We start from the raw sequence: 20,603 nt of genomic DNA, 5'->3' as shown, positions 1-20,603 counted from the left end.
CCACAGGGGCTGGGGATATAGCTCAGTTGGTAGAGTGCTTGCCTTGCAAGTCCAAGGCCCTGGGTTCAATCCCCAGCACCGCAAAAAAAAAAAAAAGACCCACAAAGTGTCAGATAAAATTAGAGAAATGCAATACCTAGGCTCAGAAGGACTCTAACGTTAGCAAAGTGAAGGAAAAGTAAAGGCCTCAGTGCCCACTTTGATTATTCAATACAAGAAGTTACAAAACAATTTTAACAATATTCCAAGGAAAGTGGACAGACCAACCCTGAGCCTGAGGGCTTCAAGTGTCCTGTCCACTTGATGTTGCATGTAGAGAAGGGCTTCAGCATGGACTCCTTTTTCTACCTTCCATAGTCTTTTCCCATCCTCCAAGTGTTGAAGTGACCCAATCCCAGTCCCTGGAACTGCCATTCTGAAAAGCCTTAAAGGCAAAGGCAGTCTAATTATCATCAATCCCTGCAGTGTTTAAGCTGTTGATACACGCATTTACGGAGATGTGGGTTTAGCAAATGCTAACAAGTAGAGACACAAAAACTCTAAAGTCAAGATGCTTCTGTTCCTATGCTACAGTTGTGCATCTGGAATCACTGGATTCCTGCAGAATCCAGGACCCATGCAATATTACCAGGGGCCCCATGATGTGTTTTCTGTCTTTCATCATATCCTAAAAGGGTTCCATAAATTCAAAAAAGGCTAAGTACTACCCTGCTCTAGAAGATTAGTATGAAGAAAAATACTAACAAACTGTGGGCATCAACACGCTCTATTAAAAGGTATTATGGATTTCCTACAAATCAGAAAGAGCAATGGAGTACAGCCTACAGATACCATCTGTATCTCCACCTCAATTCTAGAGGCTGAGCTACAATGTCAAGATGTCATCTATTTTATCATAAACATTCACACCTAAGTTAAATTAACATTCTCATATAACTAATTAGAATCAGTTTTCCAGATTATCTTTGGCTAGAGAGGAGGAACTGCCTAAACAGTTTAGCTAAAGGAGAAAGTAATTTTACCAAATGTAAATTGAGAGGCTTTATATTCAAATTAAAAATGATAAGGGAGATAGACCAGGCAAACCCAGGATCTGATAAAATGACTGGGCTGGCTTAAGGATCAAGGAAACCAGGAAGAGAGTAACATACGTTAACTTCATGTGGTCATTGCTGGCCCTTAGAATTCCCTTTTCAGGGAGGGCCTTCTAAACCAGAACTATTCTTTCCATACCCGATAGTTAACAAAATTATATCATGCCCAAAATTTATCACCCTAACACAGACAAAGTTAGGAAGAATATGTTTAGATATTTTGAAAGAAAAAGCTGTCCCCAGCCCTGTGGACCTGCACAGTCCTACAGTATTCAGGCTGTTAAGTGCTCCTAACCAACAATCTGATCCATTAGCAAATGATGCAGTGGAGCAGTTGAAGAGCAACAAAGCCCAGCCCCTAGGAATAGCTAAAGCATGGACTAGGCTACATGCCATGAGTAGTATTTAAATCAATCTCATCATCAAGTGCACATCACTTCGCCTGTTCTGCCAAGACTTCTTCCTTTTTTTTCTTTGCATTTAATGGACACGAGTCTTAGAAACATTACAGAACAACAGCCCAGACATCTTCAGTCCTTCGATGATTAAATGCCCATTAGTAAATCTGTCTTGTTCTGATTCACTGTCGTAAAGCATGAGCAGAAACTGAAGCATCATCTGGATTGTTGAAAACGTTTAACAGCAGCGGCTCTCTGCTTTTATTCATTTCCCCCATCGTGGTTTTAAGGATACAGCACTGTGAATGAAGGCAGTTGTCAGGGTTAGAGTGGGAGTGTGGGTGTTTTTCTTCATTTTATTTATTTATTTGCAGTACTGGAAATTGAAACCAGCACCTCATGCATGCTAGGCAAGCGCTCTACCACTAAGCTATATCCCCATCCCTTTTCATTTTTAAAATTGTGACAGGGTCTTGCTAAGTTGCCCAGGCTGGCCTCAAACCTGCAATCCTCCTATCTCTATTAAAAGCTATTATGGATTTCCTACAAAACAGCCTCCCAAGTAACTGGGACTACAGGTGTGCACTACTGTGCCTGGCTTTTTATTTTTGATGGGTAGTTTTAATTTTATAGGCTCTTTCCCTGCTTTTCCTGGTGATTTAACTGTATTAGTTACATGCAGATAACCAGTTCTTCGAATTATGCACCCTAGCCAAGTCTAACCTTAAGGGTTTTTTGGTTGTTATTGTTTCCAGTACTGGGGGTTGAATCCAGGGGCATTCTACCACTGAGTGCCATGGCACCCAGCTAAGTCTAACTTTATTTTGAACAAACTTGACTGAACCAAAATGGAAACATTAAGCAAACATCACAGGGCTGGGGTTTAACTCAGTGGTAAAGCACTTGCCTGCATTCACGAGGCCCTGGGTTCAATCCTAGGCACTGGAGAGACCCATCACAGTCCTAACAACATTGTGACTTCACTGTCAAATATAGATCCCCTCCTTCAAAATTAGCTTGTGATCCTTCTGTATGGCTTATCTGGAAACTTGTATAAATCTTAAGTTTTGGTATTTTCTGTTGTTATTTTTCAAAAAAGAACAGAAAACAAAGTGATACTTATGTTAGGGGCACCACCATCAGCAATTCTGTTGGCTGCCCCACCTCCCAACCTGCCTTATTACTACTTATAATTGAAGGAAGGTATAACTTATCCCTCATATCTCAATACTTACATGTGACAACTGCCCTGTGTCCCTTTATATAACAAAACTGGAAGCTGATAAAACACCAATCATAAAAAACAAGCATCTCTAATGTAGAAGGTTGGCATTTGTTAAGCCAGGCCATCACAATGTAATTTTCTATAACAATGTAAATGTTCAACATCTGTGCTATTCAACATAATAGCCACATGTGAATACTAAGCATGTGAAATGCAGACTTAAAAATATCTGAATTTTTAGCCTGAGAAATTTAAATAGCCAAATGTGATTAGGAGCTACTATTAATAGATAAATACCTTCATGGCTGCTAGAATTCTGGTTAGGTCCACTACATGAAAAATAGCTGGACCTCCAGGAATTATTCCCCAGTCAGGCAGGGAAGTACTACAGTTAACCAGGACCATAACTAGCACAGGTCTGTCAACAGTGACAAATCTCACAATGATGAATATATTATCCTGAGACACACAAGAACACTGTAGCAAAGCGTGCAGAATCTTAAACCTATTAGTTGGCTTATTCAAAATTCATTAGCAAAGGCAGGAAATTTGACTTCAGACCCCTGTCCCAATGGGAAGTTATTAGAAAAAGTGGAGCTTATTGTCAATGTTTTGAATAAGAGGGCAAAAAGGAACTGAACAAAACAGATGCCAAAGAGAAACACTGTCTACAGGCCTTCAGGAGGTATTAACTAAAAGCAGACAGAAAAGGACTCCTCCACAAGAAGCCTTAATTTCTGTTTTTTTTTTTTTTTTTTTTGGTGGTGCTGGGGATTGAACCCAGGGTCTTATGCATGACAGGCAAGCACTCTGCCAACTGAGCTATATCCCCAGGCCCCTTAATTTCTTTACAACTTCAGAAAGCAACAACAGTCATAAAGAGCTGCAGCTAACTCTAGTTCTGGCCCCCTTAAGAGAGCTACACTTTGACCTTTCATTCTAAGGTAAATACTCTAAAGTAGGAGCTGACAACTATAAGTCCACCACCTATTTTTGTTAAAAAAAAAAAAAAAAAAAAAAAGTTTTGTTAGAACACAGCTACAATCATCTATTTACTTTTATCTGTGACAGCATTCTCACCACAACAGCACAACTAAGTAGCTGCAACAGACACCATATTTACTGCACCTTTACAGAAAAAGTTTGCTGACCTCTGCTTAAAAGGTAAGAGTTCACAAATATTTGATGTGGGCACAGTCTGAAGAACAAAAAATGAGTGATGTCACAGGGCTTTTCTTCAAGAGATCAGAATGGTGAATCAGCAGTATGGGGCACAGAACTTGGGTAGAGCTCCCCTCTGGGTCGAGTTGGCACAAGAGAAGGGACCTTGCCCTGGGTGCTCGGCCCAAACTCTGCCCTATACTTACTGTCACCCAGGATCAGTTCCACTTCCTCATCTGCATCAGAGTCTTCATCCTCCCCATCCTCTCCTTCCTCTAGAAGATTTGCTAGCTCCTCATCAGAGGGTGAGAAGTCATTGTCCCCATCCTCTCCTGCATTCTCATTGTTGTCATCCTCCTCCAATTCCGCCTCCAGCAACTGGTCGGTGTCAAGTTCATCTAAATCATCAGTGTCATCATCATCTTCATCGTCATCCTCTTCCTCCTGTTCTTCCTCTTCCTGTTTAAAAAAAAACATGAGATCATTATGACAAACACAGAGACTTGACCCATGTGGGCTACCTGGTAATTCTTGCCCAAAGGGGACAGAGAAGGAAACTACAGACAGGTAATAAACTAGGTTAGTACAGACTTTGTGGGCCAGGCAGATTCCTCAGTGATGGCTGAGACAAGCATACATATGTCACCCAAGAAATTCAAAGCACCCCTCAAACAAGGACTACTGATCACTCCAAAAAGACATTCTAGCCATATAGCCTTTATTCAAGGAAAGGGATAACTTGCTTCACAGACATCTCTGCCGTCAATATTCTAAGAGCCCAAAGGGACTCTTTTTTTCTCTTATATCAACCAAAGCAAATGAACTGAGCTGAAGCACTAGAAAAAAAGAAGCTTTTACCTGGAATCTAAAATGCAATGTTTTAACAAATGAAGGAAGAATATATCTGTTCAGTCACCAGCCCTAAGCCCTTCAAGTCAGTACCCTTGTTCTTCTAATAGAGAATGCAGCAAGCCCCTAAAAATGCTACTGCACACCTTTGATCTAAACAGTTTTACAAAACAGAGCACTAACAGACATTTACATTTCCTGTTACAAGTAGTGAGAGAATGCAAGATAAACCATCCATCCTTCCATTCTCCCCCCCACACACATTTTTTATTGGTACATTATAGTTGTACGTAATGATGAGATTTGTTGTTACATATTTGTACATGCACACAATATAACAATATAATTTGGCCAATATCACCATCCTTCCATTATTAAGACAACTTCCCAAAGGCAAGAAAACTGCCAGAACACCAATGAAATACTTTACTCTAGGTGTTCTGAGCTTTAACAATCCACAGATTTCAGCTTTGCATTAGAATCCAAATTGTTTCCCTTCAAGTGAGAGAGGACAAAAAGACCCCTCTACTTTGATGAGGATGACAGACATTCCCAAGCAAACGTTACCATCAACACTAATCCTTACCAATAACAAAAGGATTCTAATTCCTACAATAACAAAATATGAAATTCATTTTTAACAAATAGATCAAATGAAAAAATATTTCTAATGGTATAACAAGATCACTTTAAAAATGTGATACTAATCACTTAATATACAAACCTTTTTTTGCCTAGCATGCACAAGGCCTTCAGTTCAATACCCAAGCATTCCAAAGAAAAAGTAAAAGGAGACCCACTCAGTCATCAGTATTTACCAGCTGTAATATAAACTAGGCTTAAAGAGCATAGTAGCTCTGTTTCCAGACCTCCAATAATTTTGGAGACACCATTGGATATTTTTTGATACGCTGTTTGATGCAGTGATTTTAGACTTTTCAACAATTTCTGATAGCTACATGGGAAAAATTGATACCTTTTCCCAATAATCCTAATACTAAAAGTATATGTCTAGCTGGATGTGGTGTCACACACCTTCAATCCCAGCGGCTCAGGAGACTGAGGCAGATCGAGAGTTCAAGCCCGCCTCAGCAATAGCAAGGCACTAAGCCACACAGTGAGACTCTATGTCTAAATAAAATACAAAATAGGGCTGGGGATGTGAGTCAGTGGTCGAGTGCACATGAGTGAGAGAAAAGGGAAGCGGGAGAAAGAAATATATACCAAATGGGCTGAGACCACTATTCCACAGCTCTAGGCACACATCACCTCAGGGAAAATAACCAAAAATACCTAACCAGATTACAATTTTGGCCTTGTTCTCCCCCTACTTTCAGAATAGTTTCATGACCTTGACCAAAATTAGTTTTAACCCATTCACAAAGAACCTCAGTTAAAAATAAGAAAAGAGTACCTAGAACCCTATGTCTCTTACCCCTTTGTGGAATAGAATAACTATATTTCAATTTTATGATAGCATAACATTTTTAATCTTTTTTTTTTCTTTTGAGGTGCTGGGGATTGAACCCAGAGCCTCACATGCTAGGCAAGTGCTCTGTCACTGAGTTACACCCCTAGCCCAATAGAGCACAATTTTTCTGTGCGCACACCAGGACTTGAACCCAGAGCCTCGCAAATGCTAAGCATACACTCCACTGCTAAGTTATACCTCCAACCTGTCAAAACAACTTTTAAAGGTCCACAGTTGAGTGGGTATGTTAAACTGCTCAATAGATACCAGCTGTTTTGATTTCTAAAACATCAAGTTTCCATATCAAAAGCAATGTTGGAGGGGCTGGGGCTGTGGCTATGGCTCAGTGGTGGATCACTTGCCTAACATGTGAGGTTCAATTCTCAGCACCACGTGAAAATAAATGAATTAAACAAAGGTCTATCAACATCTAAAAAAATATTTTTAGAAAAAAGCAATGCTGGAAAAATAAGTCAAGCAGGGTCTAAGCTTTGAACTAGATGCCAGTCCAAATTCTACTAGTATCTCATAAACCAAATTGTTTATCTTATAAATGTATGCATATTCATCCTGGAAGGATGACATCATCATCCTGAGACATGCAAACATCATATTTAACATTACAGGGGAGGTGAAATGAGTAGGAAGGAGAAAGCTACCCAAACCTCACATGAAATACATCACTTCATTACCTTTTTTTTGTTTTTGTTTTTGTTTTTGGTATCAGGAATTGAACCCAGAGGTGCTTAACCACTGAGCCACATCCCTGGTCCTTTTAATTTTTTTTATTTTGAAACAGTCTTGTCAAGTTGCTGAGGCGGGCTTTGAAAATTACAATCCTCCAGCCTCAGCTTTCCAAGTACCTGAGATTACAATCAAACACACCACATCCAGCCAGAAAATAGTTTTAATCTAGAAACACTATTTTTTTTTTAATTTTTCTTTAACCCAATTCACTGAAACATCTTTCAGGGTGTAGAAACAAAATTAAAGGATCTGATAGCCAAGCCATTTTTAATTATACTATACTAATAAATTTCATATTAGAATCCCAAAACTCTTCTCTCTTTAATTCCATTTTAAGTCAATCTCATGGCTACCCAAAGCCCCTAAACCAGGCATGCAGACACCAACCCACCCACCCACTTTCTGTATAAAGAACAGGTTGACAAGCAGAAGTTCCCTCATCTGGCTGCTGGTCCTAAACCTAACTTCAACCCTGATCTGAGGCCCCTGCTCTGGGCAATTTACTTACCTTTACAAGGTTGCTGTTAAGATTTCAATGGGGTTTTTTTTGGTACGTGTGTGTGCGCGTGTGCGCGCGCGTGCGCGCGCGCGCGCGTGTGTGTGTGTGTATAAGTTCTTTGGAAAATATCTAGCATATACAAAGTTTTCAATAAGTATTAGTTTATTGTTCTTATTAGACACAGAAATTGAATGGCCAACCACAAGGAGAACCTGCAGTGAATAAAGTAACCCATTCTGGTCTACAAACTAGACTGCTGGCCTGATCCTTACTTGGTCTGTTCTAGATATCTCCCCCTACACACAATTCTTTCAACTTTCATTATCTTTGTCTTCATGTATCTTCTTATTTATAAATTTATGAAGACAGCTCTGTCTCTATCACCAAAACTTAAAAATCCCACAATTCTACAACTCAATTCAAATTACACCTAACCCAGAACCTTTTCAACTCTTCTCTGTTACCAATTCAAAATCTCAAACATATCTTTCCCTTCTCTGGCTTCACTTCCAGTGAACTTTTGTTTCTCACAAAGCCTAGGTCCCCAGCACTCCCTCCAAGTCATTCCCAACCGTACTCAACTGCTTTCTATACCTCTGCCTACCAGCCTCCAGTCTCTCAATTCTCTTTGGTTTAATCCCTTCCCTAATTGACATCTCCCAAGGACTCTGTGTCACTTCGCATGACAGAATTGCAAGAGAAGCAATGGCCACAATGAACATCTATCCAATGCCAACTTCTCTGAATTTAAATTTTTTATTAAGTGAGGTTGTTTGATTAAATCAGGTGACCATGAGAAAACTTTTTCTAAAAGACACATGCCTAACCTCCTCCCAAGATAACGGATCCAATCTTTTCCAAATGAAACTCATGCAAAGGATTCTGGAAAGCCTCCCCATGAATTGTGAAGTGCACTTCTAATTATAAGACCCACTTCCAGCCAAGTACAGTGGCGTATACCTATAATCCCAGCTACTTGGGAGGCTGAGGCAGGAGGATCACAAGTTCGCAGTTAGCCTGGGAAATTTAGTCTCAAACTATAAATGGCTAGGGACGTAACTCAGTGGTAAAGCACTTGCCTAGCATGTCCAAGGCCCTGGGTTCAATCCCCAGTACTATCAAAACAAACAAAAAAGGAACCACTGCCAAGATGACAGTAGAAGTACCTTGCAGTTCTAAAGTTCTACTCCTCTGTAATAATGCACTTTGTCCACAGAATCCCCAGAACAGAACCCAAAGGTGAATCCAGGCATTCCCACTGGCCTTCTCTGCTAAATCATTCTGCTAAATTAGTTTTCACAAATTTAGGGCAGCATTTGTTTCCAGATCATTCAAAATCTTCTCGAATATTTATTTTCTCAAGAGAAACAGCTTTTAGTGTATATTTCCTTCCAAAATATATCCAATCCCTTAGAAAAAACAGTAATACTTTAAGAACAGTTCATCTAAAACCAGGGTAGCTTTTAAAAATGTAATTCAAACCTGATCCTACTGTCTTGACACTTTTTCATCAAATTTTGTTGACTTTAAACTCCTATTTATCACTCACTACTGGTATTAAACCACCTTTAAAAGCTACAGGTTCATTTCAGAGTCATAATCACTTGTGTTTTTCACCCCTCACTGGTAGAATCTAATGCAAGTACATTTTTGGGGGAGGGAGACCCTTCAAGAGTCATCACATCTAGCTCCAGCCAGGGGTACAGTAAGTGTAGAATAGGTAGACTCTTACCATCCGCTTCTAGGCAGTGGAAAACACACAGGAAGCACAGCACACAGTGTGTCCCAGATTCCAAATGGAGTGGAAAAAAGAGAGCATTATTCCCTTGTTGAATTTCTTTATAAATGTAAGGTTAACTATAATTAGCTGATATGTACTGACTTCAAAATCTAGGAATAGTGATCAATTACTACTCTTTGATTTTATAATTTCCCCAAAAGCCAACATCGAAGTTGACTGAACTGATCTTCAAACACAGTTACACTAGGCGCAATGGCGTGTGCCTGTAAATCCCATCAGCTTGGGAGGCTAAGGCAGGAGGATCACAAGTTCAAAGTCAGCCTCAGCAAAAGTGAGGTGCTAACCAACTCAATGAGACCCTGTCTCTAAATACAAAATAGGGCTGGAGATGTGGCTCAATGGTCCAATGCCCCTGAGTTCAATCCCCAATACCCAGAAAAACAGTTACCAAACTTTCAATGAATAATATAAGCTCTGAAAAGAGACTAGCTTATTTGTGTTTTCAGCAAATGCCTAAAAGAAGGCAGAGAGTAGCCTCAGAAATCAGGGGTACACAGCCAAATACGTTCTGCACATTTTTATTCATCAATATAGTAGGACAGTTTATCCCTTCCTATTAACTTCCCAACATTTAAACAAAAGGGTATGTATGGAATATAAATTATATCTGAATAAAATCCTTTAAATAAGTGACAACCACTTTATATTGGTACTTGATGCTGGACCATTTCAGCAGATTGCACCTGACCACTAATGCTTTTGAGTTTACTTTGCTAAAGTCAAAAGGCAAATTCAAAGGTGGTGGTCACAGGTGCCTGCATCCCTAAGCCACGTATGTCAACCCTGAAACAGCTGAGAAGACCATAGACAAAGTCTAGGACAAACTTTGAATAGCAAATGAGTCATGAAAATGAAATCTCTAGTTTTAAAATCAGGTAAAGGAAAGTGAGTTACAAAAAATAAAAACAGTAATACTTCAAGCTGGCACATAAGGAGGCAATAGGGAGAAATCTGAAGGAGACAGTAAATACAGCAAAACACCACTACAGATTCTAGGAAGAATTCAGATCAACATGAGGTTACAAATAAGACTTAGTTATGATATTTTATCCCACTCAAAACATCTCTAAATCAAAAATCAAAACACCAAGGGGAAAAGCAGTACTCTAATGGACAACCTTCTAACATTAAATATACTAGATGACTTATGAGGACTGCATAGTTAGTATGCAGTGAAACATGCCTACAGCCAGCAAAATCTGGAAGCAATACTAACTTACCCACATTATACACATACACTGACACCTTGTCCCTTCAGAGCTAGAAAGCTTTCAGGCTCTTACACAGACTGGACCCCAGAGTCACTTGCCAGGTCTTCTTGCACCTGCACCTCTTGATCTTGATTGCCCATGCCAAGGTAGCCTCTATTTTTCCATAAGAGCCAAAGACTCAGAAGTTCTTACCACCCACAACCTATCCTCTTTCTAGTATCTTTCTCCCTTCGTCACTCAAAAGAAATGTTAAGCAGAACCACAGAAGGAGAACCAAGAAGGCTTTTCTCTGACCCAAATTCCTTGGAAAGGGTAGGTTCAGAGGAGGGAAATCCTTAAGTCATTCCTTTACAGTGGGGTCTCTTACTTCCACAGCCAGCCACCTATCTTTAGTGCCTTTGCCTCTATAGCTACTCCATGACTGCAAGAAGATGAAGACAAAGAGAATAGTCCTCCAGCTTCCCAAGTGCCTAAGATAATCCTAGCTTCCCTTGGAGCTTGACACTCCATTTAAGACAGACACCAGGTCTCACATGGACCCATTTAACTTAACAAAGTAAACCTGCTGCTTCAGAGTTACAGGTCACCTTGTAACATCCAAGAAGCCTGAGACAGAACTGATACCCAGTAATGATGAATGAATTTGGGAGAAAAAGCCGCCTTGTACCACTGTAATATACAGTCTAAAGGTTACTCAGTGATAATACATCTTATTTTATGATAGCTAAAGCAAAAAAAGTGTCAGATATGGAGTAGGGTACCTAAAGTACTGAAGCAAGATTAAAAGAATAGACACTGATAAGAAACCAAAGACAATCACACAAAATGTGGAGGATCTAATTCCACTTGCAAGTTCTGTTACCAAGAAAGACTATAAGATTAAAAGTCCAGCATTCAAGACTATTAACATTCATGTCACAGGGCTGGATACGTCTCTCCATGGTAGAGTATTTGCCTCACATTTACAAGGCCTTGGGTTTGATGCCCAGTACTGCAAAAACGAAAAACAAATAAACTATGTCATAAAAAAATCATGAATCTCCTATATCCATCTGAAGACCTCACACCCATCTCTCATAATTCATGTGAGCTTTAAACACTGCTAACTCCTCTGACCTATGAAACCTAGACCCCTTCAGGTCAGGAAGCTAGGAAGCACTGAAGAAAAGTCCTTCTAGATTAGGAAACTCCTAGTAGATTTGGTGAAGTGGAGCCTATTTGTCTTTTAGTGGTATTTTAAAAAAAACTATGGTACTAATGCTATAATTTTAAGTAAAATACTTCACAAAATAATATTCCCAACAATAATCATGACAATACTGTATGGGAGGAGAGAGGGAAGCTATAACTGGTAAATTGCCCCTCCCTAAGAGAACACCCCATAGAAGAAAGAGTCCTTGAGTTAGGTAGCAGCCAGGCCCTGAAGAAAGTTTTGCTCTGATCCCATGGCGATTGCTAACTCACCTTCACCAACATCCATACTCAGAGGAGTGTGGCGACAGGAGCATGAGACTACTTCCCTTACTCTGCTTAGAAATCCCTATCTGGGGATTACGAATCAATTCTGAGCATGCTTAGTCAGGTGGAACATATCACCAAAAACAGCAGAAAAGCACACACAGGGAACTTTAGGTGAGTATGTTATTATTATTATTTTTTTATCTAGGTGTATTTGATCCAGGTATATTGATGTACAGGTGACACTATATTCAAAAGAAGAATTTTATTTAAACAGCAAATGGGATGCTCACAACCTGTAAAGCCCAACAGTGAAACTCACACCTAAGTCTCAAATTAGCAAAACAAAATGGCCTTGCTTGTTAGTCATTACTAAGTTCTGTTACAGAAAAACATTGGTCCTTCCTTAGTCCACAGTCTAAGGCTTTCACCCAAAAAATAATCACAAAATTATTATTTCAATTTTTTTTTTGCTTTTAAAATTTTTCCCTTAAAATTTAAAGTACATGCTGTTTTGGAAGGATCCTAATAACAAAGCCCTAACCTCTGAGCATGACTTACCCAAATGTAAGAAAGGGATGAGGGCAAAGCTATGTCAATATAAATGGAGGGAAGTACACTTCCTCATATTCTATGGTGCTCCTCTCCTCACCCAGAGCACCTATGTGTCCTTAAAGAGGACACAAAGCAGCAAGACTATGTCATAGCATTGTAAGAGGGAAAAAAAATGAACTCAAGATCTAGAAAAAGAGACATCTTACTGGTTTTAATATCTGCAACAAGAGAAAATCAAATATTCAATTTCAACTTTATAATACTCGATCTGCAATAAATCATTCTCAGAAGATTAGAGAAAAGAATTAGGCCTGTACTTAAAGAATATGGTGTAAACCCAGCAGACAGAAAATAAACTGCTGAAACTCAGAGAAACACTTCAAAACTGATACTGACATCACACAGGTAAGTATCTACCATTAAGGGAACACAAATTAAAACCCTTTGTGAAAAAGGAAAAGCTAAGACTGTGAGACGTGATACTATTCACTCATATTTTATGTGTTTTATTTTTCAAAAGCATCAAATATCTTCTCATTACTCTGAACACTATACCATAAAACTGAGAAAACACAAATCAAAACTTTATAAAGCTTAACAAATTTCTATAATCCATTCAGACTTTTCTGTTTTGTATTGACATTGGGAATTATAGGGATTACTTATCCTGAAGCTGGAACAGGAACTGATTTGGAGGATGGAACATGGAAATCTCTGAAACGACACTCAGTGATTGCTAAGTTGCAAATGAACCTACAAGTGGAAATCAAGATCATCCAGTACTGGCTAAAGTCTATAATTTTACTTTATTCTAAGTTTCAGACATGACAGGTCTCCAAATGTAGCAAACAGGTAGCAAAAGCTAATCTTAAAAAAAGCATTTAGCAAAAAGCAGAAGAGCACAATCTCTATGAAGCACTATTTACCAGGAAAACATCTCAAAGAACACTGACCTGATCTTCCTCTTCATCCTCATCCTCTGCCAGACGCTGCCTGCCCACCTCATACAGTCTGCATACTGTGTCCATGTTCAGAGCATCCATGCTGCCTTGATTCTGAAATAAAAACACCCAGTCCACAAGGAGTAGTGAGTTTTCAGAAGGTTCATATCCACACCTCAGCTCTGCCTGGTGCCCATGACCCTGACCCTGTAACTATTAATGTTTCCAATACCTAAAATTCTTGAATTGGCTCTGAAAATATTATACCAAGGGTACATAGAGGGAAAGAAACACAGCATAAGGTTTGAACAGTGAGGGCATACATATAGAAAAGACCACCGTCCTTGGAACAAACCTGTCTTTCTCTGGCAAGACTCCTCTGAGAAAGGGATGACAGTAGGATGAGAGGCAGGAATCTCTACATTGCCTTATACTGAGATTTTCTTACTATTTCTCTTATACTATATACCTCCCAAACCCTATCAATTGAGTAGGCTATCAATAATCTACCATCAGGAACATTATCAACTTTAGAACACATATGGTATCAGACAAAATCCCTGTAATATAACTTAAAAATGATCCTACACATAAGAAAAACAGCAGGATCTCTGCAAGTTCCCTTTACCTCAATGACAGCAAGATAGCAGTCTTTGGTGTCTGTACACAGGTCAAAGATATTCCGCTTCACATCAATGGTTGCTGAAAAATAGAATGTGACAAAACTCAGGACTGGACTATTGCTGTGACCTTATAACCTGCTTTTCCTCTACAGGAAGTTAGGTGATTATTCATAAATATTTCCAAAATTCCTATGATTTTCAGTGAAAAGTTAACAGTCCTCATGGAAAGCAGAGGAGCTTTAAAGTAAAATTAAGACATAAAGAAAGAACAGGGAACTGGGTACAGTGGTACATGACTGTAATCCAAGCAACTTAGGAGGACGAGGCAGGAGGATTTCAAGTTCAAAGTCAGCCTCAACAACTCAGCAAGGCTCTAACCAACTCAGCAAGACCATCTCAAAATCTAAAAAAATTTTTTAAAAAGGGCTGGAGATATGGTTCAGTGGTTAAGCAACCCTGGGTTCAATCCCTGGTACCAAAAAAAAAAAAAGAAAGAAAAGAAAGGGCAAACAAATTTGAACAAACAAATGAACAAGGAATAGTGGCACATGCCTGTAATTCCAATGACTCAGAGGACTGAGACAGGAGGATCACAAGTTCAAGCCTAGCCTGGGCAACTTAGAAAGACCCTGTCTCAAAATAAAAAATAAAAAGGACTGGGGATGTAGCTCAGTGGTACAACAGCATCCTGGATATGATCACCAGTACCTCAAAAAAAAAAAAAAAAAAAAAAAAAAAAAATCAATACCTGCCCCTTCATACTCACCTATAGGTTTGTAGTCAGTTGCGTTAAATGTGCGGAAGGATGACCCAAAAGGGCTTTTCATCCTCTCTTCCATTAAGTCATCTTCATCATCTGCCTGCAACATAGCTAGTTGGGGATGGGGGAATAATAAAATACTATTAAGAATCAGAAATATCCCCTATTCACAAGTGCAGAAAAAAGTAATGACCAATCAAGATTTCAGTGAGTTTCCCTGTATTTATTTAGTTCCTCTCAAAGTATCCTCCTTGCATATCCAACCTATTGTGGCAAATAATATCAACTTCTCATCTAGCTCCCAACAAGCATTATAACTGAAGGCTTACAACATCCTAAGACAATACATGAAAAGATTTAAGTCAATTTACATGTGGAAATCACAGCATAAAATTTTTTTCTACATAAGATTTGTTATCTTTAAAGTTAACTGCCTTTCATTCTAAATCAACATTATTTTTACCTTCTCTTCTGTTACCACTAAACTAACCTTTTCATCTATGTTAGAACTTCAAAGTGCTTCTCACTAAAGCAGTATTTCCAAAAAAGGAAGTATCCAATTAAGTGAGTAGGAGGAAAGAGAATGAAGTAAAAAGCTTATTACCTCCATACATCACTGTTCCTGTGTGGTTAAACACCACACGACACTGATCCAGAGCAGGAACAGTGTGTAAAAGATGGAAAGTTCGAAGGTCCCACTTGGAGAGGAGTGGTCAAGGAAAACTATTTCACACAAAAGTTCTTATCTAGCCTCATGGAATTCTGAACACCACTTTATCCCCCTCTTGCTAGATACTGATACTTTAAAAGTCATAAGTCATAGATATTACTGAATGACATCCCCAGTATATTGATCTATATAAATGCCACATGAACTCCCTCCTTCCTATAGTAGCACATTATTTTCCTCTTATGTCTAACAACTGATTTCTATAGAGTAAAAGATCCTTCCAAAGATAAATAGAAGTCAATTTGATACTGATAGCCAGGAATCTAGTCACTCATCCTAAAACATAGAAAACATGCTAGTTAAAGTCATTAGTAATTCCCAATATCAATAATAGTCTACTGGAAATTCATTAACACTTCAAACCATAGGAGAGGCACCACATTATTACCAATGTGGATACTTTAACCAGGTACTGGTAGAAAGATAAAGAACTTCTGCTTAGTGAACTAGATAAAAAATGGAAAATAAAGACATGAGTGCAAAGGATACAATCTCAGTATTAATGATGACCTCCAGCCCATTTGGATGGAAAACGCCACTGATGTTCATGTTGAACTTGTCAAACTTGTGAATGGCCTGTGCAGAGCGGACATCCCAGAGGACGCCATCATTTAAGACAAGATCATCTGTAGGATTAAAGGTGGCACAATTCCTCTTGTAGTTGTTGGCAAGATCTGGGTTAAACAGAGTCAACAGCTTGTTGCCAGTCTGAATATCATAAATCTTTAGAGAAGAAGGGGTAGGAAGAGAAAAATCAGACCAATCCATCCACAGACAAATATAAAGAGAAACTGTACAAAATGCCTCTTCCATGCTTTCCAAGCTTCCTCAACCCCCACCCTGACAAATTACAAAAGCCCTAATACTGTAAAATTACTGGAAAGTAAGATCACACCCATTCAAGCAAAGTTTGGTTCACAGTTAAGTCTTGAAAAAGCCCTCTTCCCCTACTAAGAAAATGAGAAGTGAAACCGCATGAGGGACTTAAAAATGAACAAAACTTTTTGCTTCCCTTCCCCTTTTCAAGAAACAAAAAACATTTACATTAGAACAAATTCTCTACATTGATCAATGATTACCCACAGGATAGTGTTATTTGTTGGAGAAAGACATCAATGAAATATCCTTTTCGCCATAAAATCTCCCAATGTAAACATTTTAGCCCCACCGTATTAAAAGTTTCCAAAGTCTACAATGTGTAACCCATGCAGAGACCAGATCTTTCCTATTAACTATTAGACACACTACAGTATTTCAAATATTTTTTTTTAAATCCTTTGATACAGAAACAAATAAGGAGACACCACAAGGAAACAATCAAACAAATTCATATCATGGGACAAGACAACTAGCCTGGTCTCTTCAAAAGTCAATGTCATGAAAACTGGAGAAATGGTTCTTGGCTTTAAAACATTAGTAAGACATAACAATCAAATGCAATATGTGAATCTTGACTGGATCCTGGTTCAAAAAAACAAACAAACAAACATTTGAAACCAAATATATCAGGAACAATTGGGAAAGTTGAATATGGACTGAATATCAGATAATATTTGGGAATTACTATAATTTTTTTAAATTTGGTGATTATATGATAAAACATCTATTGTTAGGAAATATACACTAAAATATTGAAGGATAAAATGTCATGATGATATTTGCAACTTTCAAAATGATTCAGAACAACATATACACATTTACAAAGAAAACATGGCAAAATGGTAAACTGATGAAGCTAGGTAGTGGATATATATACTATTTTTTCGTTTTTCTACATGTTTCAATATTTTTCAAATGAAAAGTTGGAAGAAAATCATCCCTAAATTTACCATCCCACATCCTCCCCAAGGTGTGACCCTACTTTCTCTACTTTGGTTTTCAGCAAAAACATTTCAAAAAAATTATCTGTACTCAAGTGTGTCCATTTCTCTCCTGTTCTTTCATGAACCCACTCTAATCAGATTTTGCCCCACCAGAGTACAGAACTATTTCTTGAGTGGTTAACAATCTCTACATTGATAAATCAAAGTCTTCTTTCAGTTCTCATCTTCTGCAACTCATCAACAGTTTCTGACCCACTGACCAATCCTTTCTCAAAATTATCTTCCATGAGTTTCTAGGGTTCCTGTCTTCTGGATTTCCTTCTGCCTCACTGACCACTCTCTCTAGTCCTCCTTCCCAAGTTCATCTTCATTTGCCAACTTTTATATACTGGGACAACCAGGGCTCTGTCCTCACACTCTTTCTCTTTTCTAGCCCCTTGATCTCACCCAGGTTCATAGCTCTAAATACCATCACCATGGGTATATATAACCCATATTTATACCTTCCATCCCAGACCTTTCTCCTGAACTCTCACTGCACATAAATTCCACTCCCCATTCCCTACTCAATGTCTAATGAATTTCAGACTTCATGTGTCCAAAACCCCAGAATCATGAACTTTCATTTCTCATGGTCTCCACCATGCCTACATGGGCCCAGCTACATTGCTCTTTTCACATATAGGCTGGTACAACATCCTCTATTCTACCTGGAAGGTCTGCTATTGCCTCTCACAAAAATCAGTCACTACAGAAATTTTACATCCAATCACATATCCTCTGATCACCCTCCAGTGTCTTCATCTTACTCAGAGGAAAAGCCAAAGGTCCTAACTATAAAATATGGGGCCCTCACTGACCTCAGCACTTACTCTGTCCTCTCTCTCCCCACCCCCAAGCAAGGGCTTTTCCTTCTATTCCCTCTGCCTTACAACACTCTCTTCCTTCAGTCACGCTTCCTTCACAGCTCTACTTAAACAATACCCAATCAGTGATGTTGGCTATCCAAGATAAAACGGAAGTCCCCCACACCACCAATAAGCATTTCCTACCTCATTCCTTGCTTTCTTTTATTATACCATATATTTGCTTATTTACTGCCTCCTCAATCAGGTTCCATAAAAAATCACAGACCTTATTTCAACTAAAACTTAGTAAGAACTCAAAAATTTATCTGCTGGCCTATAATATTTTTCTCAAATTGTCAGAGTAAGTTCATGTTCAGCCCTTTCATATTCTTCCCATATAGCTTAAAACTTTTATTGAACTTTTAGATTCTAACTGGAAGGAAAAATCATTCAGTAATTTCCAGTGGCCCATAGGACTTAAGTCTTCACATCTGATCCAGATTTCAATAGGAGCAAATAAGTAAAATCAGCTTAAAGCAATGAATGCTTAAGTACTCACATGGGCAATGTCTCCTTTTGTACCTATGACCCGATCCTGAGAGTGCTTACTGAACTCAACATAATGATCTTCTGTGAAGGAATGCCTACAGACAAACAATAAACAGATGGAAGTGACAGACCTTCAAGATTTATGCTTTCAACCAACTGAAAATAAATCTGCCCTTTCTACAACCATACTCACCTGAAAATGCTTGGCTCCCAAAGAGAAAACAACTGTACACACTCGAATTAAAAAGAAAATTCCCTCCATTAGAACATCCACAAGGACCCCAAATAATTAACAGAAGTGGACCCCCAAATAATTAACAGAAATTCCTTGATTACAGAAATGGCTAAAAGGGTACATGTGAGTGTAGCTCAGTGGTAGAATGCCAGCCTAGCACTCTAAAAGAAATACCCCAGCAAACAGTGCAATTGTATCCTACATGAATATTAGAAAAAATACACGGGCTGGGGTTGTGGCTCAGTGGTAGAGCACTTGCCTAAAGCACTCATCTAGCATGTGTGAGGCACTGGGTTTGATTCTCAGCACCACAAATAAATACTAAAATAAAGGTCCATCAACAACTAAAAAAAATTTACAAAAAAAAAAAGAAAGAAAGAAAAAATACATATAAAAGTGTCATCATGGGTTAGTCAAAGATTTGTTGCATAACTGGAATGTAAATACTTCATAAGAATATCTAGAAAAATGAAAAAGATAAAATCTTATTAAACATGAGCCTCTTCTTTTCCCAAAAGACTCCTAGTCTAAAACCAAATGAAAAGGGATACAAATTAGGTAATTAAAACATACAACAGACACTAGGCTGCAAAAGTAAATACATACTTCATATCAAATACTGATTTCATTCCCCAAAGTGCAGACAAAGGCTGGCTCCAGGTAGCAGATGTCAGCAGCAAGGACCCATCCTAAAAGAAGAAAGAGACCCAAGGAGGGTAATAATGTATTTACACATATGCAGATGTGTCTGCCATTAGCAATTTTTTAAATTTTATTTGTTCTAATTAGTTGTGTGCCATTAGCATACATACATACATAAAAAAAGTTTAACAAAAGAAAAAATAAAAACTCTCCAGAACCAAGAAATGCTCAAAAGTCAGTAGGATTTAAATATTGTCCTAGAAAATAATAATGAAAATAGTAAACCCTCCTAAACTAGTTTTTAAAAAAACTTTTTAAAATAGCTCTAAAGGAGGGGCATGTGTTGTAAAGATGTCAACAATGATCCCTATCTTCTTAATACCTGGCCATATTCCTCACAAATAATAGTCATCCTCAACTAGAATTTCCACCTGATTCAAAAAGAAAGCCCAACAAAGGTGAGCCTCCTTTCTCCACCAACGTGTCTCAGAATGATTGGGAGCATCCAGAGAAGAAAACCTTACCCTGGAGGGTTCAAGGTGTGTGATGGCTGAGTTGTGACAGTTATAGCTGGCCTCCTCCTGTCCACTAAATACATTGTACAGCTTCAACTGCCCGGTGCAGGTACCAAGCATCAGGAACCGCTCCCGTGCTGAGAATGCACAGCAGGTAAAGCCACTCTCATCTTCATTGGCTTCCCGAAACACTGAAATAGGGCGAAATCTAAGCAAAAAACAAAACATGAGACTCAGAGACAATATGTATAAATTCTGAAAAGGCAAACTTTGCTAGAAGGAATAAAGAAAAAAGTTACATTTCAAAAAATGAGCTCTTCTGAAATATCAGTGACTTTCATGGTTCATTTTCATTCTTAAATGAGAGAGAAGGACCTCCACTTATAAATTTAACAAAAATTCCCATGTTTAAAGTTGTGATTACACCACCTTTAAGTAAGATTTGTAAAGGATCAGAATGGAAGGTAA

At 38.5% G+C, this 20,603-nt stretch overlaps 1 protein-coding gene across 2 annotated transcripts in view; it reads right to left on the bottom strand.

The window, feature by feature from the left end:
- Dcaf1 (DDB1 and CUL4 associated factor 1) overlaps positions 1–20,603 on the bottom strand; it is a 75,597-nt gene that overhangs the window by 1,238 nt on the left and 53,756 nt on the right. For both annotated transcript variants that reach the window (XM_047563112.1, XM_047563113.1), the window contains 9 exons: positions 20,145–20,343; positions 19,585–19,667; positions 18,754–18,838; positions 16,013–16,246; positions 15,398–15,491; positions 14,800–14,904; positions 14,039–14,112; positions 13,423–13,524; positions 4,085–4,337 (listed from right to left, as the gene is read on the bottom strand). In XM_047563112.1, coding sequence (XP_047419068.1) covers positions 4,085–4,337; positions 13,423–13,524; positions 14,039–14,112; positions 14,800–14,904; positions 15,398–15,491; positions 16,013–16,246; positions 18,754–18,838; positions 19,585–19,667; positions 20,145–20,343 — 1,229 coding nt within the window. The remainder of the gene's footprint in view (positions 1–4,084; positions 4,338–13,422; positions 13,525–14,038; positions 14,113–14,799; positions 14,905–15,397; positions 15,492–16,012; positions 16,247–18,753; positions 18,839–19,584; positions 19,668–20,144; positions 20,344–20,603) is intronic.

This window comes from Sciurus carolinensis, chromosome 9 (genome assembly GCF_902686445.1).
Source record: "Sciurus carolinensis chromosome 9, mSciCar1.2, whole genome shotgun sequence".
Taxonomy (NCBI): domain Eukaryota; kingdom Metazoa; phylum Chordata; class Mammalia; order Rodentia; family Sciuridae; genus Sciurus; species Sciurus carolinensis.
This window is presented reverse-complemented; position numbering and strand designations above follow the sequence as displayed.